Source organism: Dunckerocampus dactyliophorus, chromosome 7 (assembly GCF_027744805.1).
Source record: "Dunckerocampus dactyliophorus isolate RoL2022-P2 chromosome 7, RoL_Ddac_1.1, whole genome shotgun sequence".
NCBI lineage: Eukaryota > Metazoa > Chordata > Actinopteri > Syngnathiformes > Syngnathidae > Dunckerocampus > Dunckerocampus dactyliophorus.
Genome location: NC_072825.1, coordinates 9013681 through 9038881, shown reverse-complemented (window position 1 = coordinate 9038881; position 25201 = coordinate 9013681). Strand labels below are relative to the sequence as shown.

At 39.8% G+C, this 25201-nt stretch overlaps 2 protein-coding genes across 3 annotated transcripts in view; both read left to right on the top strand.

Annotated features, from left to right (window-relative positions):
* Positions 1–47: 47 nt before the first annotated feature.
* On the top strand, positions 48–23370 carry lpcat3 (lysophosphatidylcholine acyltransferase 3). Of its 2 annotated transcripts, none has more exons than XM_054782695.1 (13): positions 48–365; positions 2801–2908; positions 9593–9702; positions 11939–12032; positions 12189–12226; positions 13282–13460; positions 13539–13647; positions 13720–13806; positions 15307–15470; positions 20071–20218; positions 20519–20674; positions 21793–21918; positions 21992–23370. In XM_054782695.1, exons 1-12 carry the CDS (start codon positions 281–283, stop codon positions 21910–21912), a joined length of 1398 nt encoding a protein of 465 aa, XP_054638670.1. In that variant the 5' UTR covers positions 48–280; the 3' UTR covers positions 21913–21918; positions 21992–23370. The 2 variants fall into 2 exon arrangements, with proteins under 2 accessions (XP_054638670.1, XP_054638671.1); XM_054782696.1 differs by having other exon boundaries at positions 51–365; positions 9596–9702.
* A 436-nt stretch (positions 23371–23806) lies between these two features.
* The window catches only part of clstn3 (calsyntenin 3), a 33586-nt gene continuing 32191 nt past the window's right edge, over positions 23807–25201 (top strand). The window contains exons 1-2 of the mRNA XM_054781804.1: positions 23807–24084; positions 24636–24702. Of these exons, the coding sequence (XP_054637779.1) occupies positions 24636–24702 (67 nt within the window). The 5' untranslated portion in view covers positions 23807–24084. The remainder of the gene's footprint in view (positions 24085–24635; positions 24703–25201) is intronic.

Here is a 25201-nt window from a genome sequence, read left to right as displayed (position 1 = left end):
TTCGCTGGTAACTGTGGACTCTTTTTTTCTCACCCAATCGTCTTGACGTATAGTAACGAGTAGGTCATCCGACACACGACAGACTCGTACGCTGAAGGAGGAGCAGAATGGGCCACATTTGAGGGGAGGGGAGGAAGGGGGCTGAACCACGGAGGGTTCCCACGAAACGCCATCTATTTATTTGCGTGTGTGGATGTGTGTGTGAATGTGTGCGGAGAGTGAAGCTTTGAAGTAGAGTTCAGTGAACCGTCGCGTAGAGACGTTTCCGCCCACAGTAAAGATGGCGGCTCCCTGGCTGGAGAATCTATCGGAGTCTCTGGGTTCTCCTGAGCCTGCCGTACGTCTTATATTTTCCATTTTAATCGGTAAGTTTCACCCCATGTGCTGACTTGGCATTATCTCTCACTAATATGTCTTATGGGTGTTTTCGTTTGATTTTAGATATGCTTGTTTTTGTGCGTTACAGCTACCTTGACGTGTACTAATGCGACTCAAGGCACTACAGACTATGCAGCTGTGTTGTTTATTTGCTTGACATATCTTCCATATGAATTAAAAGTGCCAAAGTGAAGATTACGTGAAATTGTTAGTGCTTTCAAGTAAAATCACCAGCATCGATGTTCATGCGCAAGCAACGGCAATTAACTACTTTTAGTGGGGATTCATGTGCCTGTTCACCTTTGTATTCACTCATGTCCAGTCTAATTTAGTTGAAATATACTATACAGGCAGTCAAAAACATTATGTCGCGTGTGCCTCATCATACATGTAATTTTAGGATTTCGTATGATATTTTGCAGTGTTTGGGGGGTAAACGCACTGAAATACCTCCATGGTGTTAACATTTCACATGATTGCTAAAGGTAACACAAAACAGTGTCGTCAGTGTGTATTGTGAATGTATATGATGGTGATGGGAAGTACGACATCGGGGAAGACATGCCAATTAAAACACCTGTTAGCCCGCACAACATTAAAAGGTTTTAGCGCGTCAAGATATGGAGTAAAATTATGACCAGAGAGTTCAAGCAATGAGTCAGGTTAAACAGTAGTGGCATGTGGGTTTTACAATGTACAAGGAAGAAGCAGAATACTGAGAACATATTTATTGTTGCGTTCACGCAACCAGTTATTCATGTAGGTATTACATTTAAATTGTTTTAAATCATTTAAATTTACATGTTACATGTAAATGTTACACATGTGAACCGATCAGTTACTGAGGCATTGTACAAGTGGAAAGTTCCAACATTTTGCTGAGAATGTTCAAAATAATCGCAGAAAGGGTGTCATTAATAGTGAACTTTGCCCTGACACATGTGAACACCTGTTACTTTCTAAACGGCTACAGAGCCCAGATGACAGCATGTGGATCTGATAGCGAATGCATGTTCCCTGTCCTTGTGTTGCTCAATGGGTCTTGCGTAACATTGTGGTCATCAACAACAACTACACTGTGGTGGCCCTTTAAACGGCTGTAACCACTCAAGGTTTTATCACCATGTAGCGATAACTTGTTTGAAAAGTTAGTAGACTACTATGTAGTGGTGCTGCTTCCTACCTGTGTGCTAATGTTTTGAGCCAAATGTAGCCAAATGGGGTGAGAAAAATATGAGACGTCTGTCAGACTGAGTTCACACTAGTGGTTCGGTATTCTGGTCTGAAAAAAGAAAAAATGAAAAAAAAAGATACTTGGTGCACACTTAGGTGTGGTTCGCCACCCCATCTAAGTCGATCAACTCATCAAGTCCTAGTCCACCGTGTTATTAATATTATTATTATTAAAAACTGGTCAACATGTGGTCGACTTCTTTTGTGAACATACAATTTGCGACCCAAAGAGGTAATTGCTAGAAAAAATCAGTCAGTTTATATCAATGTGTTGTTATGGTTAACGTAATCACTATTGCTTGCATGTTTTTGTAAAACCAGATCTGTCAAAATCAATAAAAACAGACAAATAAGGGCGGGAGGGTCAACAGTAAAGGAACTGCCACTTTACGGTTTTCAACACCTTTCTTCTTTCGCGGTAGACTTCACAGCGGTTCTGTCAGCCCACAATCCGCAAATAACAAAATCCACACATTTAAATTTTGCACAAATCGAGAACAATGTCAAAGTGCCGTAGGTTCAAAAAGACTTTTATAATCGGCCTTTCTCCTTATGTCACAAGTAAATGCGCAAGCAATGGCTATTTTCAGTTGTGTCAACAATTGCCTATGTCAGCCAGTCCGAGGGCTGTCGGACAAACTTAGATTTCACAAAAAGCTTGTAAAATATACTTTTGAAAGAGCGCCATTGTCTCACAAACACACACACATACACGCACACAGGGAGAGAGCCGACTTTTTCTCTTACATATTTGTCAATTTTCATGCTTTTTGCAGTCATGTTAACACTGGTCCATATTATTGGTCCATGTAGCGTTCACATTTGAGGTCACGTGAACGGAACCACGCTAGAGTTCACTTGCAAGCTAGTTTCGGATGATCACATTTACACTTGACCAAATAAACTGTACAAGCAGAGCAAAATGCACCGGCGTTTCAAACCAAACATAAGTGTGACGAAACCCTTAGCATGATGCAGTGCAGGTTTAGACTATTACATTATTTGGACAGCTCATTCAAAAGTGCATGCAGTGACCAATTGCGTTTTTAGTTTTACCCCCGAGGTGCCACATTTTGATGCCCTCAAATCCAGTGTTTGTAATGTCTTTGCAGGCAGCACATGTTTTCACCACATTAACGGCAGACGCTCACTGAGCTGCTATTTCCTCCTGTGTCTCTTTCTCCTGCAGGGTATCCCTTCGCTCTGGTGTACCGAAGTTTCTTCTTCTACCAGCCGCCCGCCGTTATCCACCTGTTCCACACTTTCTCTGGACTGGCTCTCGCAACGTTTAACTTTGGTGAGACGAAGGGAAGGGCGGGCGGGGTTGTTTATACGGCGCTGTGCTGTCATTGTTTGTGGATAACAGTAGCACTTAACAGCAGCTGTCTTCTGTCAGTAGCACAGGTTCAAATTACAGCGGAGCCGCTAAATTTAGCAATCCACCAGAATTTGACTGTTATTAAATTTAGAGTTCATACTGCTGTTTGTTGTCAAAAACCTATTTCACATAGAGATCCTGCAAAATAGCCACATCAGCTGTGTGCACACAATTTCACACAGCGAGTTTTGATAATTAGATCCGTGCCTGCATCTGGTGTGATATATATATATACTTGTCAGCCAATACCAGCCAATTGATTTCAACACAGCAAGGTGAGAGTGAAACTTCTCACTTCTCACCCCTGCCACCTTAGGCGTTGTCCTGGCTCTGTTACAACTGTACAGTGCCTGACGAAAGTCTTGTCGCTTATCCGAGTTGTTGGAACAACAAATAATAACTTCACTTTTAGTTGCGCATATGGATTCAGAAATAGTTTATATCCATTGAGTTTTATTATTTAAATAGGACAGAAAGGTCACATTGTACTTGCACAAAAATCTTGTCGCACGTCAAAATAATGTACGGTAGAAATTTATATTTTCCTTTGAAAACGCAAACATGCTACAAAAACATCAGAACATAAAGTCAGGGTGCCTTGGTAAGACGAGTTATGTGTACTGTATGACTCCCATGAGCTTGGGGGACTCCATCAGTTTACTCTTTACTAGCTTTAATTTCCACAAGCTTCTTCTATTCAGACTTGAAGGTCACATAGTGTTGACATACTACACTAGCACAGCAGCACGTGAAGTTTGCGCTCAGTGACTCACAAGTGGAACAAGGTCACATGACACAGTCATGAACCGAGGCTGTGTTTGTTGACACCCTTCACCAGAAAACAACCATTGCTCTGGAATGCCACAGGAGTCAGGAACACTGTTGCTTTTGTTCCCTAAACATGCCACGCTCGTGAAACTGCGTTGAAACCTGGTAACCATGTATGGTTGACATCATTTACTGGTGGTCCTCGGATTATATACGAGTTCAGTTTCTATACTGGAAGTTATATATAAATTTTACGCCTATATGTGTATATTGAGTATGTGTTTATATATAGTGGGAATGTTGTTCTGGATGGTCAAGGTGGCATCCACTGTCTGGAACTGATGCCCGTTTTTGTAAACATCCGTTGCCACCCATCTCCAAATGTTCTCAACTGGATTTAGACCAGGAGAACATGCAGGATGGTCCAAAAGAGTGACGTGTTTCCTCTGGAAGAAGTTGGGCATTGTGAACTGCAGCGTTGTTTTGTTGAAAAACCTTGCCATTACTACACAGATGAGGGCCTTCACTCATGAGGGATGCCCCTGCAGCATCTCCACATGGTAGGGGTGTCACGAGATCTTGTGTCACGATTAAAACGTTATTATATTTGTCATTTAGAGAGAAGCTGTAACCCGAGAACAGGGCAGCCAGAAGCCTGTGAACTGAACTGTGAACAGAAGACTGTAAACTGTGGCATCGCTACTATGAATGATAATACACATAATATAAAGGGGCAGTGTGCGAGGCATTATTCAAACTGTTCATTGTGTTTTACGTACACAATTAATCGTGCAATCCAGGCCATCTCTGTGTTCCCAGCGTCAGCAAGTGACATGTGGCTGTTTTAGTTCCATTGGAATTGAACAGCCTTGTTAATGTCCAGGCAGAAGCTGTAGTAATAAAACTTACTTAAGATTTGTCAGATCAAAACATGTATACGTTCAGACTTGTCTGCACCCTTAATTACTGAGTGGTTCTATTTACGCTCGTTACATTTAGCTGAGCGCTAACTTTACAAGCACCAGCGATCACCAGTTCCGCTTCATAACACACCTCATAACACACCGTGCTGACAATTTAGCAACATGTTCGCTGTATTTAGTGAGTGGGGGTGCGCATTAAAAGTGAAAGAAAGGAAGTATTTCTTGCGTCATCCATTGATTTGATAATTAAATACAAGCGGTCAAAAAAGGTGAAGTATTTGCTGCGCAGGCGAGCGGGAGTGGAGCGCCACCGTGCAATGCCAGTCTGAAAGCTGCATAAACCCTTCCACAATGCGACCCAACCCCTGACCAGTGACATCCAGGAAGGCAGAGTCCTGGTAGCACCTCGCCTTCCAGGTGAAACACGCATGGGTTTTTAGTTCAACAGTTAAAAGCATCATGTTTAGGTTATACATGCAGAGTTATAAAAAAAAATTCTAAACGTGCATTGTTTTGTGACTCAGTGAAGTAAAAAGTCTGTCAAGTTCTATATTTTGTCATTGTAGTTTTCTTAAAAGTAATGTTAAAATATTGTCCCGTCTCGTCTCGTTCTCGTAAACCCAATATCGTGTATCATCTAGTCTCGTGTGCTGAGTGTATCATGACACCCCAACCGCATAGCCAGCTGCCATTTGATGCCCATGCACAACCTGAAGCTCCATTGTTCGACTGAAGGAAAAAGCAGCCCTGATCATGACGGTTCCCCCTCCTCCGTGCCGTGTGGGAAAACCCATCAGGTGGGATCTCCTTGTCATGCCAGTAATGTTGGAAGCCATCAGGACTGTCAAGGTTACATTTTTTCTTCATCAGAAAATAAAACTTTCTTCCACCTTTTAATGTCCCATGTTTGGTGCTCTTGTGCAAATTCCAAACGGGCAATTTTGTGGCTTTGAAGGAGACAAGGCCTTTTGAGGATGTTTTTTCGTCTTAAAACCCCTTTCTCACAGATGCCATCTATTGATGTTGTTGTTGTTGTTGTGTGTTGTTATCTTAATGGACTGCACTCGGCACCAGTAACAACCTTCATTTGGGTCGAGGCTCGTCCCATGTCTTAACAGACCACCAATCGGATCCTCCCGCTCAAGGCAGGTGATATTTGTTCGGCTCTACCACTTGACTTTTTTGTTCCATAACCCTCAGGATCTTTTAAGAGGTTTAAAATGACAACAGCAACGGCACGCGGTGAGAGGCCTTGTTTATGCAGCTCAAACAACCACGTTGAAAGACAGAAAGCTTTTTTGCCTTTGCCATCTGAGATCATGACAGTGTGAATACCTTACAGAAAGTGACATTGAATCCACATTTTTCCCAAGATTTTGGCTTTTAAAGACTGTGGTCTTAAACTTTTGATCAGGGTTGCTCACACTTTTTCAGCCTGCGAGCTACTTTTAAAATGACCAAGTCCCAAATATCTACCTTCTACTGTAAATATAGAAAACATATATATTTATTATATTTATAAATATGAGTATTTATGAATGTTATACATGTATATCTGCGGTGCACACACTTTTTCAGTATGCAAGTTACAAGTGAACGTGATCTATCTCCACTATAAAACCTATAACATATACTGTATATATCAAATCTAACCCGTCAACTTTGAAACTATGATACGAAATACGAATGGTTGGTATTTCACATTCAAGTTTACAGGTAATCAGAGTAGTTGATATCATTCACTAATTCACAATTCAATTTAATACGGTTTGAAAGATATTCATTCATTCATTTTCTATGCCGCTTAGCCTCGTTAGGGTCGCGGGGGCATGTTGGAGCCTATCCCAGCTGACTTTGGGCGACAGGCGGGGACACCATGGACTGGTTGCCAGCCAATCGCAGGGCACATATAGACAAACAACCATTCACACTCACATTCATACCTATGGACAATTTAGAGTCGCCAGTTAACATAACATGCATGTTTTTGGAATGTGGGAATTCCTCAATAGTTGTGTACATAACCTGAGTACCATATGTCAGTCATAATAGCTACATAGCGTTAGACACACAATTCATGTTTTAATACATGAACTGTGTGTCTAATGAACAACATTACCGATATACAAGAAATGAAAATGATTATGCGAAAGACATTGCAGCTGAAGTCAAGGCAACATATTAAAAAGGTTTCAGCAATGGGCACATTTTCCAATTAATCATGAAATAATAGCTTAAGAGACGGAAGTGTAGAAAACTCATTTCTATAGTGGAGTTCAGGACGCGAAGCAAAGCCAATTTTCTACATAACTAGCTGCCACAAGTGAACAGATAACAGAAAATGTGTGATTGTTGGCAGAGAGTCACGGATATGCGCTATATCAAAAATCTCTCAAAAGTGAAGCAAGCAAGTGTTCGTGATGATAGGTTTTTTTCACATCCGGTGTACATAAAGAGGCTCTTTGGGGTCACACATTAATGTTATAACCTTATCAAAAAGTTCATTTTGCACATAAGGAACCTAAGTGTGGTTTAGGAACAATTTTGTAAAAAATAATTTAAGTCTACAGAGGATTTCTCTGACTTTTAGCAGATAAACTACTTCCTGCTGAGTGCGTAAAGCAATATCATTTATTCAATTTCACCTTTTATAATTGCCTTCACACTTTCTTAGCTCATGGTTTTTAATTAAAGGAATGAATAGAATATTTGCAAATGAGATGTTCTTCACGTCACCAGAAACTGCTTAATACACTGATATGTAAATGTGCGCATACACTAGACAAAACTTAACCCTCCCCTGTGCCTCTTCAAGGGATTTTTAAATCTTATCATCTCTCTTTTGAGAATGTCTGAGCTCATGAGAGCGTCTTATTTATTTTTTCCCCTGTTTGCATGTGATATTTGGGTTTAACATTTCCGCAGGCTGATATTGCTGGTTGGTTCTCCTACTAGTGGCTCACCACCTCAGGCTCGTGTGTGCGTGTCTGTGCATTATTTGCATGCAAAGTAGGTTTGGTTGACTCTGAGTTGAAAGGTTTTCCACAAATTCTGTTATTCTAAGGAAACACTCCTCGGGCTGCGTATAGCAGGGGTCACCAACGTTTTTCCTTGTGAGAGCTACTTTTACAAAATGAAAATGGCCAAGAGCTACTCATTTTTGTAACATTTATTTTCAGAGCTTATTTTAAACCCAAACAAAGCGAATATGCTTGTTTTACCAGAACATTAACAAAATGCTGGTGTCCACAACTCACATTTTGTATTTCAGAATGCATTTCTTTCTAGTGTTCTTTCATTATTAACTGAAAACCTGAATAAAAAGCAGGCTTGTCGGCACCTCGTGTGGTCGTGGGGGGCTACCTGGTGCCCGCGGGCACCACGTTGGTGACCCCTGGCGTATAGAATCCCAACCATGGATAAATAACACTACTAAAGTGAAGCAAACAAAAGCAAAATAGCATTTTCTCAGCAGTAGAACTCCCCCCCCCCACTTGGATTGAACATAATGGTTTTGAATGCATTGTTTTTTTTTTTAGTCATGCGCATGAGTCATCAGCTTATCCACATTTAGAAGAATAAACAGCTGAAAGAAATTAGTGTCATGATTCATTGTGCACTTCGCCCATTAGTTTAAATTCTCAGAGTGTGAAAAAGTATTTCCTAAGGGAATGCATTTGTGTAAAGAACAATGGTACCTCCAAAGGCAACCACCAATAACTTTCAATTTGTTCTTATTTCACATTATTACGGAAATAATTCGTTACAGGGTCAAACTGTTGCCATCATAAAACCTTTACAAGCAATGCTTTCAGTAACATTTTAACATTCCCAACTGTCATACAAGTGTAAATATGTTAACCACAGTTAATATTGAGATGTGAAAACAAAGGACATGTCTTGTTCTATGGTTATCATCACTTTTTACCCCTTTGGCATCAATTTCATATCAATATAGATGTAATCTGTTTCGGAGTCAAACTGTACCCATCACAAAATCTTTATTATCTTTGCAGTAATAAAGATAACATCATACAAATGTAAATATAAGGTAACCACTGTTAAAATGCGAAAACAAGTCCAGTTTCCTGTTCTGTGGTTATCATCTTTCCCAGCTGTTCGGCATCGCTGGTACAGATCTGTGATTCAATCTCGCACACACGCACACGCACACACACACACACACACACACACACACACACACACACAAGCACAATGCACATGTGGAGTTAGTCCTATAGAGCAGTGAATCCCAAGCAGAGGTGCGCATCCCCCTTGTTTTTTTGGGGGGGGTTTTTGAGGCATTTTTGTGATGCAAATGTATTACTCTCTTGAACGCATATTGTTCTGAGAAGCCAAACTCTTTACTTAAATGTCCTCAGCAACTAAGCGGAACTACGTTCTTCATCACCAAAATCCGACCAGAACTATCCTTAGGAGACCAAGTGGGGGGTGAGTCGCTGTTGATGGACTACACTGCTGATGGGGATGTCAAAACATCTGAACTATCCCTTTTAAGATGATAAAAGATGCACTCACATTGGAGAAGGTGGATTGTTTTGAGTTTGTGATGGGTTTTTTTGCAGTCATGTCTATTAACCCTCTGCAGCGCTCTACGTTTTAGAGATCACTTCACCTCCTAAAAGGATGAATTGACTTTTCTCACTGGCCTTGACATTGATCTTCTTTTATTATTTGTTTTATTTTGTTGTTGCTGCACGTTGGATCTCACAGCAGGTTTGTTGCTCAATATTCCTCCTTGTGTAAGACTTTCTCCATCATCCTCCATCTTGCTGGCATTGACATTATGTGTCCTATACGTTAGCACGGATAATTCCTGCTCATCCATCTTCAGAAACACAATCAGAATGTTCCATTTAGCAGGTCAAATTTAGCTGTTCTCTTTGTCCAACAGGTTCCCAGATCTACCACTCGGCAGTATGCATCCTTGTCCAGTTCCTGATGCTGAGGCTCATGGGAAGGACGGTCACGGCTGTCTTGAGCAGCTTCAGCTTTCAGATGGTGAGTAGGGTTGTCACGAGACACTCGGTTCACAAGACAGTACACGAGATGGCCCTGTAAGGACGAGATGAGATTTTCACATTACTTTTAAGCAAAGTATAATTTAAAAATATATGACAATATATTGCACTATACTGATCTAATTTCTGCTACGTTACACTCTTCTGCACCCCTCTGTGTGTATGCTGTTGGCTCCGCCTCCACCCACTGAGACAAAGAGACTGTATGACTGACAAAGGGCTCACTCCATTCATGCCGTTGTTCTATGGAATACTCCAAGGTGCTGAAACCAGTGCACAGAGTGAACCCCAGGCAAGAGATGAGGAAGACAGACATGCGTGCACATTGCAATATTGTGAAGGCGCCAAGATTATTGAGTTAATTTTCATTTATTGCGTGATTTAATTAAATAATTTATTATTGTCCCAGGCCCAGTGCCCATGAGACAGTTGTTTTCTGAACGAGAAATCTTGTCACGTTTTAATCTCATCAGATCTTGTGACACGAGATCTTGTGACACCCCTAATGGTGAGATGTCGTCATGTAACATTCTCTTTGTGTAACACTCGCTCCCTTTTGTTGTTGCATCTGTTGGCCTTGTGTGTGTTTGTAAATGGTGATTATCACTCTAATTATGTGCAAACCCGGATTTGCTTGGCCAAAAATGAAGTCATCATGTGGATTTAACTCAGTAAATAGGTTAGCCTCACTGCAGTGATTATTCTGTTTCGGATGGCATTTGTAGAAGCTGTGTACAAGTGCATCTCAATAAATTAGAGCAGTGGTTCTCAACTGGTTTGGCTCACTCACTGACACCACTGACTGACAAAGCGGCGACCCAAATGTGGAATTTTTTTCAACTCAAACTTCTCAAATATCTTATATTTAAATGGACTGTTAGCAATGCTGTCCTCTCTTCATGACAAATCAAAGGGTGCGGGGGTCATTTTGATCTATTAAACTTTCTACAAAGGCTAATCCCAACGTAGATATGCTTGGAAGCAACTTTGTGCTATAGGTGAAAAACTGTCGTTATTGTTAGTATCAACATTTAAAGTTTTTCCTCACCTTGTTGCTCGCTCCCTTGCAGCACTTTGGACACCCTTGTCCTAGAATGACTTCTACACCAAAAAGTTTGCTCAGCACTGTTTGAAATAAGAGTCTGTGTAACTTTACTCTGCAAGATTAACCCACTTTATAGCCTGCATCCCAGCTTTGTGTTATTGGTGACAAGGCATATTAGTAGTAGTATTAGTAGTATCAACATTTCAACTTTTTCTCCCTTTCTGCTCTTGTTGTTCCATTTTCATTGGGGTTTTTTCTGTATTTTTTCTGTATCTTACTTTTACAATGTGCCACGTGCCAAGAAATAAGCTGTGGCTGCAAATGAACCCTGGGGAGCTCTTTGGACACTCCTGATCTCGACAATAGGTGACATGAAAGAAATGTAATCTCCAGTTGTTGTTTTCTCCATTGTTTTAACAATTTGCATTCAATCTTCCTTTTCAATGTATTGACTCTTCACTCCCTGATTAGTTTGTACACACTCGTTTACGACACAAGGAGGCAAAGTGTGTTCGTACATCTGGAGTAGATCTACATCCACACACATCAGCAACAACAAAAGAACAATCGAAAAACTGATTTGTCAGCTCTCAAGTGCAATTCAGCCAATAAGAAGAGTAGAAAAAGAACTGCTTTGGTGGTGACGCCTCCATGTGCCATGTGATTTTTGGAAAGTGCATTCTGGACAATTTTTTTTCCAAAAGCTTTGTTTTGAGGACACAAAACACAGTTTGTTTGTGAATGAAAGGACAAAATGCAAGGATTTGCAAAATTCTTCCACACCGAACTCATCCAAAGCTTGCAGTTTCCTTTTCACCCAGTAGAGATGCTTTTAATATTAATGATCAACCAGTGTTAGCTGGGGCACAGAGCCTTTTTCCTTTCAGGTGCCATTTCTATGAATGAATGATTATGCATAATTAGCATTTGTGGGTAAATTTTTTTAGGGGCTTCCTTGAGGGTTTTGGGATTTTTATTTTGTAATTGCACGGCGAGCCCAATCAAATACTTTCTCAGGCTGTACGTGGCCCAAGTTGCTGCAGGTTTCCCACCCCTGCTCAACCGCCTCCAGATAGATTTGCTTTAATTTGATGTTTGTTTTTATGGGCAGTTGCAGTTTTGTATGTAAACTTTTTTTTTTTGTATTAATTTCCTTGTCGTTTCCTTGCAGTTATACCTGTTGGCAGGCTATTACTACACAGCGACGGAGGAGTATGACATCAAGTGGACGATGCCTCACTGTGTCCTCACGCTGAAACTTATTGGTAATCTCCTCTTGGGAAAAGCCGCATCTATCTATCAGTGCTTTCATCCTACCCATGAACCGCTTGTGCACGCCGTCCTGCTTAATGGTCATGATTTTATTCATTAGTCACCCTAACATAGTTTTCTCATGCCCGTTTTGCGTTCTCTGATTTCAGGTTTGGCATTTGATTACTATGACGGCGGGAAAGAACCAGTGAGTTGGTTGATGTCGTTGCTTTTGTTTGTCTTGTCTTCTCCACATACTCACCAGCCACTCCATTAGGTACACTTGCATAGTCTGATGAGAAAAAATGACAAGAGGCATATGTGTTGCAGTGCATGTTCAAGGTCCCATACAAGGTCCCATACTATGAAGTGTTTAATCTTCATTGTTAATGTTAATGCTAGGTTATCCTGTTTGCTGAATAAAAACAAAATGATCATACAGTACATACAGCTCCCCCATTTGGAACTAACTGGCAGAGCTCTTTTTTTTTTTTAAGACGTACAGCGAAGCCCATCTCTTTTTAGAATTCTTTTTACAGAACTGTCCTCTACACAGGGCGCGCTTATCTATGTAGGGGCAGGTCAGAGGCGGTATCATGTCAATGAAGAAGAAGGTTCTTCCTTCATGATTTCGTGGAAAACTGTTAACTTCAAAAGCAACCGTTTGAGCGACTCTTTTGTGAAGCAATCAAGTGGAGGAGGTGATAGATGGAGGAGGTGATAGATTTTCTCTTTTGGTGCTCATAAACAGGCCCGAGGGACACATATTACTGTTACATAATTAAAAAGTCACTATTGCATGATAGTGGAGCTTTAGTAAAATTGTGGGTCACAATGGTGGTGAACAGTACTGCAACATACTGGAAGCTGTTCCTAATATTTTGGTTGGCTTATTTATATTCCTGACAGGTGCTAGATACTACTGTAGAAACAGCTCAACCCTAAACATATCCATCTAAACAGAATTACAAAGTTCTATCTTTTATTTTGTATGTTACTACAGTAGATGTTCAGGTGTACCTAATTTTGTGGCTGGTAAGCGTAGTTCACTGAAACAATGACATTTCTCTGTATTAGTTGCTTTGTAGGTTTTATTAGAACTTGATTTATTCTTTAAACAGATAAATATGCATCATTTAGCTGATACTACAGTGAATGCTCTTCCAATGCAGCCATATTGGGATTGCGGGCAGTCGAGCCATCTGTTTGTACACACTCATAAAAAAAAAAAATGTTTCTTTTCTTCCAATCCTGCATCGTCAGGCGGAGCTGAGTTCACAGCAGAAGAGCGCAGCCCTGCCGTCCGTGCTCTCGCTGCTGGAGGTGTGCGGTTTCTCCTACTTCTACGGGGGCTTCCTGGTGGGACCGCAGTTCACGCTGCGCAGCTACCAGAGGCTGGTGGCGGGGGAGCTCAGCGACTGCCCGGGAAAGCCTCCAAACAGGTACCCAGAAGTTAGACTGAGTTCATATTTCATAGATCTTACATATCCTATCATTTCTTCATGTGTTTTCTCTTCCAGCGTCTTACCAGCTCTGAAGAGCCTGTCTCTAGGTTTTCTGTTTCTGATTATATTTGCAATATTCAGCCCTCATTACCAAGAGAGCTACTACCTGACAGATGAATACGACGTGAGTATGCACATAGGAAACCAACTTGACTTCAGTTTCATTCACGTCGAAACTTTCCTGCTTTCTCCACAGGCTCAGCCATTCTGGTATCGCTGTGTCTTCATCCTGATTTGGGCTAAAATCATATTATATAAATATGTCTGCTGCTGGCTCATAGCCGTAAGTGTTTTTCAGTTACTTTCATTATTTTCTGATAATGTACATTGTGGACATTTCATTAGGTACAAACCAATGAGCTCCAATTTAAGAGCGGCGTCAACATTTTATTCTTTTAAAAGGTGATAGTGCTCAGTTATGATAGGTCTTTATTTCAAATTATGTTTATCATTGTAGACCACACTGCATCATACTGAATACTGTTGGTTTGAGAGCGAGCAAACAGAAGCACTGTAGACACATACAATAAATACTTAAATTTGGCGATACATGCTTTTCATTGGACAGTGACAGTAAAGTGTTCAATGCTTTAGTTTTGACAGTGTCAACTAAAGTTGAGCCTTTTGCATTAATAAGCTGTTGTTTTGATTGTGTTTCTTAGTTATTAGGTAGCAGGATTCTACAAAAAGTACAATTTCTGTTTACACAATTAGTCATTAACGGCCCATAATTTAAAACAAATCAATAAACACTACCATATATATATATATATATATATATATATATATATATATATATATATATATATATATATATATATATATATATATATATATATATATATATATATATATATAAAAATAATCAATCATTTAAGTCTTGAAATAGAAAAGTTTATCATGAACTAAATGAGTAAATGTTTTCATATGAAAAAATAATGTATGTATATAAATAGGTATATAATACACTAAATTATCTATTATATAAATAGATAAAATGAATTCTTGAATAATTTCAAATAAATAAATATATAGATAGATAAATAAATGAATATATAACCTGGGCATTAAATATGTAATGAGAAAATTGTTTATTGTAGTCATTTAATATTTTTATATAGTTAATGTAAAAGTTTATTCATTTTATAAATTCTTTTGTATTTGAATGATATCATACCTTTTTATTATACATTTATTTGGCTTTATATTTATTTAATTTTGGCCCAAAAAACCTACAAAGTGGACAGTAGAGGTGGCATCTGTACCAAAGAAGAAGCCCCGTAAAACATGGGTGCAAATCTAGATAAAAACTATTATTATTTTATTGTTATTAATAATACATTTAAATATTGTTATTATTTCATCCTAAAGGTTGTGTGAAAGAGGAAGTACCCTGCAAACAAAACAAATATGGAGCTCCTCTTTTTTTTTTTTTTTTTTTTTTTTATTATAAAGGTTTTTGTTTACGGTTCAACCTTGATGGAGGTCACTAGTTAGTAATCTTTGTAAGGCAGACGTTTTCATACATGTGAACTAATGATGTGTCTGGTGAGTGTAGGAATGATATATTCATATATTGCAAGCTTCATGGAGAATAGCAGCTGTTTTTAATTTTTTTAAATAATCCTCAGCAATTGAAATAGTTGTTAATCTGACACAGTGAGAAGCTTCACACTTCCCTCTGCAGACTGTAAATTAGTCTTTAAGGCACACCCTGATTAGCACCCAGTTGGGCAGGTTTTAAATAAATGTCACTTGTCATGATGATGATATGCTTTTGCAGGAGGGCGTATGCATCTTGACGGGGCTCGGCTACAACGGCGTGAGAGACGGCAAGCACCAATGGGACGCCTGTGCCAATATGAAGGTGTGGCTCTTTGAGACCACTCCGCTCTTTGGGGGAACCATCGCCTCGTTTAACATCAACACCAACGCCTGGGCCGCAAGGTCAGTGGAGACTGTGGAGCTCCCCGACTGGTGTCACAAAAGTTCATTATTTAGTGAAGATGATGGTTGAAATATAGATGATGGCGGCGCAGTCCCAATTCACACATGTGGAGAGGCTTCAAAGGGAAAGTAACACACTAAAGTTCACGTGCTAAAAAGTCTTCCCATTGAGATTTTATGCATGAAACTTTAATATCTGTATGCATGCATATTCTTCCAAGGTGTGAACCTGGCTCACAGTTTTGCCTCAGTCTAGTGCAAGGCTATTCTACTAAATTGTTCATTTAGTAGAATAGGGGCCACATTTTCAAAAAGATAAGGACAGGGGTTAAACTTCTAATTTCAATTGTATAAAAATGATAGTCAAAGATCCTCTACTGTATATGACAGGAGTGCCTTGCTGGCTTTAGGAATTTACTGCAAAAATGCTAGTCAAAGATTCTATACATGACAGGAGTGCAGTGCTGTTTTAAGTACTTTTTGCAAACAATAAATACTTGTTAAATCGCAGGAAAATTTTAAAAGCGTTAGTCGGAGATCCTCTACAATACAGGAGTTCTTTACTGGTTTTAGGAATCTACTGCAAACATGCTATAGTTAAACGGGAGTACTGCACTTGCTCTTTTTAAGGACCTACTGCAACAGACAGAGCAATACAATATGTGTAAAAAAGAAAAAGCGGGGTGGTTATTTTTACAAAGAACTTTTGCTGGTCTCAGAATCTACGGCAAACGTTAGTCAAGCATCTTCTACAGACAGGGTTACAAGAGTACTGTTTTTAAGGACTCTACTACAAACACTCGTCAAAGGTCCGATATATGACGGGAGTGCTCTGGTTTTTTAAGGACATAATGGAAACAATAGATAGAGCCATACTTTTGTTAACCCGCAGAAAATTTTAAGGGGGACCTATTTTGCTTTTCCTCTTTTCTGACCTATACATGTTGTTACAATGTTGTATTCTTGTGTTGAACAATGTCAACACGTCAGATAATGAGGTTTAAGCATTTGGAAGTGAGCCCTGAAAGCACTTTTGGATGGCTCTGCACGCTGTGTTTTACAGAGTTTTTTTCAATGCAGAGTTGCACTGACGTCAAAGCAGCCAGGACTTCCAGCCCGGCCCTGCTTCGCTCTGTTCACTGTATTAGCACGTCTAGCAATGCCTCCCAGGAAATGTTTGTTCAGGTGTGATGTTCTTCTCCCTGAAGAAGTCCTTCGTCAAGCGAGCATTGTGAACTGCAGCGTTGTCCTGTTGAAAAACCCAGCTGTTACCACACAGACGAGGGCACACCCGAACAAAAATTTCCTGGGAGCCGGTACATGCTAACATGGTGAACAGAGCAGAGTGAAGCAGAGCGGGGGGAGGGCAGGCCTACAGTGTTTGCCTGGGCATGTCCATATAAGGAAGTCCGGGTTGCATTGACATCAGTTCAACCCAAACTAAAACGAAGCATGCAGAGCCATTGAAAACTGCTTTCAAGTCTCCCTTCCAAATGCGCAAACCTCATTGTCTGACGCGTTGGCATCGTTTAACACGAGAATACAACATAGTAACAACATTTACAGTAGTCTGTTGTTTTTTTTAAGGAAATTACTGCCAAAACCTTTGGCCAGTCCGATGTTCATTTAAGGGCTGGATCTGACCCGCAGGCCACCTGTCGAATAAGACTGATCCAGGGCTACGGATCCATCATGTGATTCTCTAGCTTTTCCCACTCCCCAGTAGTTCACCACAAACCAATAAAGTTGTCCTTCCTGAAGCTCCTGCAGTATAAAGAGGAGAATGTGTGCTTCTTCCTGCTGAAATGTTTTCCACGAAAACAAGCTAATTACACATTAGCATGAAAAATGTAACACACAGTCAACCACAATGAATACAGCACTCATTTTAAATCCAGAGGAAGCACTCTCTCTCTTTCACACAGACACACACAGACACACACAGTTCACGAAAATATTTAAACATTTCCACATAAAAGACAATTCTAGTGTCATGGCGTCCTGGCCACAACCCATGAGGTTATGTAGACATTTCTTATAAAGAATTTCAATCTAGTTTTAAAAAAACAGTAGGAGCTTTCATTTGTTTTTTGTGTCCTAGATGAGAAAACAGGTGCGTTGTGTTCTGAGAAAGCAATTCTTAAAGAACTTGACCCACGATAAACACATTATGGAACAAAAGTATAATAACAACAGTATTTGGACACCACCTGGTCATTACTCAAGCACATGGTCAAAATGGAAGAAATATTGAGTTGGGTTCTGCAAAATGTCCTTTTTTTTTTTTTTTTCAAAAAGGCATTGAAGAATCTCTCTCCAAATGTTCTGAACTCCTGTTTCCATGCCAACATTGTGTGCCTGGAAGAGGTCTGCATGGATGTAGCTTAACTTCCCACAGTAGCTGATGTCATGTAGTTTTGACAGCAAACTACTTGAGACTGAATCGGGAGTGCCTCTGCTGGTTGCAACTAAGTAGTGCACGCAATCAACTAAATTTGATCAATTAATCATTTATGTCCTTTCCAGGAACGTCTTCCATTTTTAATTTGACAACCTTGTTTATTTTTTTTGTAAGTTTTGGAGTGTCAGTGAGACGCTTTTGATGTCAAGACTCACACACTCTTTCACACCAAACACCTCTAACTTGGTTGGTGGATTGATAAGGAGGCGTGTTTCAGTACTTTGGTCCATATCGTGTACATTAAAAAAAAATGTTGCATGAGTGCAGTCTCTTTTCCAGTTGCACTATTTTTTGTACTTTTTTTAGAAAATAACAAATTGAATGCAAATGGCAGAGATTCTCAACACGTGGGTGAGACCCAAACGTGCGTCGCGTTAAAAAATGAGATTAAAATATTCACTATGCGGACAATTACTTGTTTATTATATTTATTATATTTATTGATTTTATTGATGTTTATTGATATACAGTGTTCTCTCATTTAACGCGGGGGTTAGGTTCCAAAAAATACCAGTGAAATCCGAAATTTTTTTTAAATATCCAGTTTTTTCATTCATGATATAATTTTTTGTTTACAGGATGTTTTTTCATTTATTATATGTTTTTTTCGTTCACAGTGCATGTTTTTTCGTTTACAGGATATGTTTTTTTTGTTTTATATATGTTTTAAGGCTGTAAAACCCCTCACAACACACTTTATCCACTTTTCTCAGACATGAGAAAATATATATGTTGCGCATACAGAGGGCCTTGAAAGCACGGCTCACGCCTTGGTCCATGGGCTGAATCAGCGATGTAGTGTTTCCAAAATAAGCCTGTCTCAAACATATTAAAAACTTGTTCAGGCTTATATCCCCCTTCCTCGATGATGTCTTTAAATTTGTTTATGTATGCTTCTGCCCCTGCGTCCGCAGAGGCGGCCTCTCCGTGGTCTTGTTGCGAACAGTTAAAGCCCTTTTTGCATCCTTGTTAAAATGTATTGCTGCTGTCGTCCTTAGCTTTTTTCCTTCTTCTTTAAGGTAGAAAACAAAGATTCATTTATTCCGTAATGGCACCCTACAGCTGCGTAAGTTCTACCTTCCTTCAGCATGTCTAGAATTCCAACTTTTTGTGCATCTTCCTCTGCCTTTTGGGTGCAACTGCAGGTGCCTTTGTCGGTGCAGAGTGTTTAGCGTCAACATTGAGTTTTGTTGGGGAGAAAACTTTTAAACATACAGACTAAAGAGCCACACTGCTAGCAATTGAACAATTATGTTATTATTAGCCAAGCTGAAAGCATTCTGTACTGTACAGGACACATGGAGGAGATTGATTGGTGGTCTACAGTCCCTTAGCCAATTGGGATGCAGAAGACAATGCGGGTTCTCCCTTAGCGAATCAGGATGCAGAACACAAAGCTTTCGTACGCTGTTTTGAAAAAAAGCATGCTACGTTGCACACAAAAAAATACGTGTAATAGCGAGGCAGCGTAAAGTGAACCGCGTTATAGCGAGGGAACACTGTATATCTAATTTTGTGGTGTCATTTAGGGCAATTTTTTTCTATTTTATTTTAGTCATTTTTATGCATCCAGTTATCATGTTCCTCGTATGTGATCTGAAATACACTTTTCACAAGTAATTATGTGTGTTTCTGTTTAAAAAGATGACTCAGAGGGCCGCATAGGCAAAAACTGAAGAATACATAGTCAGCCGCTTTCATATTTTTCACTTTTGACCTGTTTATCAAACACACTAACACCAATCCAATTTTGTTTAGCGATGAGACTGCTTACATTTCAGCTTTGTGCGTTAAAAATCGGGAAAAAAAGTAGTTTAATAGTTTAAAAAGTAATTAAAATGTTTTTGGAGAATGCAGGCCATAAAAGAATGAGCTGCAAATTGCCTCTGGGCCACACTTTGTACACTGCTAATACAGGCTTTTAAAAAAAGGATTGGTTTGATTTAAATACAATTAGATTGCAACTTAATGACCGTGGGGGAATGTAGGTCATCAGATTGAGGCCATTTGAGAACCCATGGTGTATAGGACATTTTCACCGTGTAATAATAGATGATAAATGAAATGAGCCTCATTAGTACTGCATTAGCTTCCAAGTATGTGAAAGCTAAAACTTATTGCTTTCTTTTTCACCACCAGGCACGTGTTTAAGCGGTTGAGGTTCTTGGGCAACAAGATGCTGTCCCATGTGTCCACTTTGTTCTTTCTGACCATATGGCATGGTCTACACTCGGGATACATCCTATGCTTCTCCATGGAGTTCTTCATCATCACTGTAGAGAGACAAGTACGCTTTCCACTATTATTCTTCATTTACTTCTCAAGCACGCTTAGAACAATCATTATCTTTGTTTGTCTCATTAAAACTGTTCAACCTTTTAATTAGTAGAGTTTCTTTGCGTTCTTAAGTGACTAAAGCTTATTGATCAAATCATTGCTAAATGTGCTTTTTATCAAATACTGACTAGGGTGGTAATTTTGCTCCAGTCCTTTTCTAAGAAGTCATATATATACACGTATATATATATATATATATATGTGTGTGTGTGTGTGTGTGTGTGTGTGTGTGTGCGCTTATGTGTGACAGGCCCAGGCGTTGGTGCAGGACAGTCCAACGCTCACAAAGTTGGCGAACAGCTCCCTCTACCCACTCATATACGTCATCCAGCAGTTCATCCACTGGCTCTTCATGGGCTACGCACTGGTGCCCTTCTGCATCTTTAGCTACGACAAATGGCTGAAGGTAACACACCGAAACTATTATTGTGCTATGACTTTTTAACATATATGTAGGAGAAATTCAGATACATGGCAACAATGTATTTTTTCTAACTGAAATCAATCGACTTTAACTTACAGGTTAGGAATCACAATAATACATGCAGTGACACTTTTTTGCTCCCCCCTACAGTTAAGAGGTGCTAATTCCTTTTAAACCACAATGGTAAATGTGTGAAAGCTCCTATAATATACTGTTTTTCAACATTTTAAAATACACCTCAAAGTTCTCACAATACTGTATTGGAAGTGTGTTGGCGAAAATCATTTCACATGGTTATTGATCAATTTGTGGTGAGATTTTGAATGTATGACGTTTTTTTTTTTACAAGCTCTCTTCAACGCAATAGTAATTTATTGACAGTCCCTAGTATAAACAACCAGCAGTTAGAGCAGCACTTCCCGTGCGATCATCCCGCCAAATGACACAGCAGTTCTGGCACAGTGAGAACTTCCGCTGTAGCTACGGAGCCGAATATCCAACCTCCAACATGAAACTAACTTCAACATGGTACACCGCGGACATGTCTGCATCGTGGTGTTGTGTTTTCTTCTTCTTGCGGGTGGTGGGAGTCGAGTGGCAACCAGCATTACCTCACCTACCATGATGGAGTGTGGCCTAGAGTCAAGAACGGTATACGGCAACCGGTTCGGCCCGATCTCGTGGCGGAAGCCGATATTGGCTGAGCAGTTTGCTGCTTACCGCTATTACGACATTGGTTCTGTTGCTACTGTGTTGCGCAGTATACTTGTTCATAAATGGGCATGTGGTCCAAGAGACCAACATTTTTCGTGACACTTTCTCTTATACTCCAAATCATTCTTATAGAAAAAAAAGAATGTAGATACAGTATACTGTACATATATACCATATACATTACCAGCCAAAGGTTTAGACACACTTTCTCATGGTATTCAATGAGGAGGTGTGTCTAAATGGAAATTACAGCCTCTCTCCAATTTTTGCCTGCTTCTGATGAATGCCCAGTCGTCCGTGCGCCTCTGATAAAAGAAGTTGCGAAACCAACAACAAAGCACTCTAACATGATTTTTTACTTGACTGTGGTGTTTTTTGTGTCGCAGGTGTACACTTCGGTCTACTTCTGTGGTCACGTCTTCTTCCTCGTAGCCTTTTTAATCATGCCATACCTGCGAAAGGCACTGGTTCCCAAGAAGGAACGCAGCCAGCACAAGCAGGATTAAAGTCGGGTACCTGCAGACACACAATGCGAAGCATCTTCCCTGCAGTGTGTTTGTTTTTAAGTGTGTCTCTGCTTTGCAGGTCTGTTTGAGGCTAATCTCCACAGAAGGGAACTGTGACAAAAAGGAGCAGAATGGAAAATATTTTAAGGCCTTTAGTGTATATAATATATAAATATTTGTTCATGTGAAAATAAATCTATATTTTTGTGTTTTTTTTTTTTTTTTTTTTTTTTAAAGAATAATAATAAGGGTGTTTTTATAAACATTTTTGGAAAAATGTTTACAGGAAAACGACCATTGTGCCACATGGGCTAGTTGAGTGCCCATCAGGAGGCAATTTCCTGTTTGTTTTTATTCTCTGCGAGACACAGTTTGCACTCAGCAGGTTCACAAACAGTCGCTGGTTCCCTTTTCCCCTTTTATGTGTTTGTATAATTTTATTTTCTCCAAACAGTGCTTAGCAGCAGTAGATCTTCACAGGGAGGTGTTAATGCACTTCCGGAATGTAACGACAACAGCACGCTGCTCGCATAGCAACAACTCAACTGTTAGGTGTGGGGGGAGTTTGATTTCTGAACGGCTAAAAATGCTGTCATTAACACACACAGACACACACACACACACACACACACAGTACAGAGTACAACACTACCCGACTCAACATGGCTTTGTGTACATGAATGTTTCAATTTCTTGCTTGTGATTTGCGATGTGATGAAAAAGACTTGATTTTATACATTTTTCCAATTTTTGTAGTTTTGAATGAGAAATAATACTCGTGGCAATGTTGTCCACCTTTTTCTTATTCTGGGTTGTGTTATTTTGTTTTGTCACTGTCACTCCCTCATTTGTTTTTGCTCTGAAATGCACAGGAAGTGTCACTACAGCATCCTGTTTAAGCACAGAACTGTAACTATATTTTGGCATGTCCTAATATTTTCCACATGACTATGGTTAATGGTCAAAATGCTTCGGAATACTTGCTAGAATCCATGTAATGCGGACATGCTCACAATTTTACAATCATTAGACAAATGATAAATGACTTATGGGTGCCAAGTCCCGCCCTTGCCACTGCAAAGATTTTTTGCTTGATGGCAGTCAAGTTTTTCAAACAACCTTGCTCAAATTTTACACAGGTGATTGTCAGTCTCCTGAAATCGCATACCAAATATTGCAGCGATCTAACCAAACACCTTAAAGTACCATACTTGTTTTTGTCGAGGCACAGAGCTGTGTGAGAAATTTGAAGTCCGTCTGGCTTACGGGGTCAAATAACAGTGCCACCATGTGGGTGCGTGTTGTGACAAATTTTCACACAAAGTCGTGGAAAAATTGAGGACACGCCATCATAAAGCAACAAAAATGGGAGTATTGTGTGTGCTTCATGTCATCTCAGTTTGCTGGAATGCCTGTAGCAAATGCTCTGGGAATTATTATTATTTTTATTTTTTTTTTTTGCAAAACTATGGTGACTATGATGCAATTTGAAGACCAGTTATATTTTTGTCTTTGCCTTACCAAATGTACAAAAATATACTAAAGTGTGATGGACCCATGGCGGGGTGTGTTTTAAAAAATATATATTTTCTAATGTTGATTAATAAAAAAAAATGCTGTATTTCAAATTGCCTACTTGCCTTTGGTCACGTCATACGCTGATATGACGTCATTCTGCAGTTTAGTATGTGTGCGCGTGTGTGTGTGTGTGTGAATATATGTGTGTGTTGAGGAATTTGTCTTATATTGACTTTTTTTCCATTGCGATTCAGACATTGTGACGAGATTTCTTTATTTTTATTCTTTATTTGGAAAAATAATGGGAACAGCAGGCTGATTTGGGAGGATGTAGCCAGAGAAGGACGCAGTGTGGGCGGGTTAACAGGCGCCGAGCGAGTGAGTGAGGGAGGGGGGACGCCAGCGTAACATCCCCACGCAATCTCTCCTTCTCTCTCCTCCACAGACGAGAAAACAAGGGCAACGCTCCCTTCGTCATTTGCCAGCCTTCTCTTTTGTGTGCGTGTGTGAGTGTGTCTTTTCTTCCCACCTCCATCTTCTGTCACCGGGAGGTTGAGGTCCTGTTTAGCCGAGGCTGGGGCGTGAGAGGCGGATGCTGTGCGAGGAAGGCTGTAGGTATACCACGACAGGAACAACTCTTCAGCCTTCACCACGGTAATGTCACATCTTCATCATCATTAGCATCATGTTTGCTGAGACATTTCACCTTAATGTGGCTTTCAATAGTGTGTCACCATCAATGCATACACGCAGCCATGTCGCATTGCAAGTGTGCACACATTGATTGTGGCCTTAGGTACTGTATGTGCTGTTGTATGTTATGTTGTGGGGCTGCAGCATATTGTAAAAATTGTTGCTGGTCCCCCACCCTACCCCCAACCCTATCCCTTGCCTCCCTACCAAGCATCTCTCCCCTCAGGGGTCATTTTTCAGTTAGAGCCACAAGCTGACAAACCACAATTAAAAGGCAGGCTAACACCCACTTCCACACACGCGCACACACGCATTGCTGTGTCACACATACAAATATGAATCATTTATTGGATGTACGTATCACTACGCACCTTTTTTTTTTTTTGCTTGTGCACGTTGTATTTCTGTTAACCTCTCTTGCCTGTCTCTTCTAATCAGTTGTTGATGCATGTCCCTTCTATCCCCCCTCAAATCTAACCCTGTTGCCCCCTTGTACACCTCTCCTCCCTCAGATGGACAGAATGAAATTTCTCTCCTTCCTCTTCCTTTGCTTGACTTCGGTTGCCAGTGGCAACAAAGGTCAGTTCCTCATCTGATTATTGACTTGTTTCATGTTGTTGTGGCTGTGTTGCTTTCTAATTGCACCCAGAAGTTACCTGGTTATAAGGTGGACACAGCATTAGGTACACCTGCACAGATCCCAATACAGGAATTCAGATTTGACTAATCTAATGATGCTCAGGAGTAGTAATGTGTATGTTTATCGTTGTGATCAGGTGGAACTGCACTGCATCATACTGAGAGCTGTTTCTGTTTTTTTTTGCTGCATCTCAGTGTCAGTAAACATGTTAGTAGTTGAAATTAATACATTACCAGTGGTAAAAGGATTGTTTAATTGTCAACACAGATTTATTCTTCTTATAATTATACAAAAAAATATTTAAAACGTAATAAATAATGGGTTACAATCGATGGAGATGATAAACATTAAGATTATATTTGTAAAATTGTATTTTATGTTTTAATTTTACAAAATAATATAAGTCGTTTCTATAATCATGCATTTACAAAACAAAAA

Coding starts and splice junctions, on each gene's coding strand:
- lpcat3 (XM_054782695.1), top strand. CDS start 281: ATGGCGGCTCCCTGGCTGGAGAATCTATCGGAGTCTCTGGGTTCTCCT. Junction 13,807..15,306: donor TCTGCTGCTGGCTCATAGCC/GTAAGTGTTTTT, acceptor ATGCTTTTGCAG/GAGGGCGTATGCATCTTGAC. Junction 15,471..20,070: donor ACCAACGCCTGGGCCGCAAG/GTCAGTGGAGAC, acceptor TTTCACCACCAG/GCACGTGTTTAAGCGGTTGA.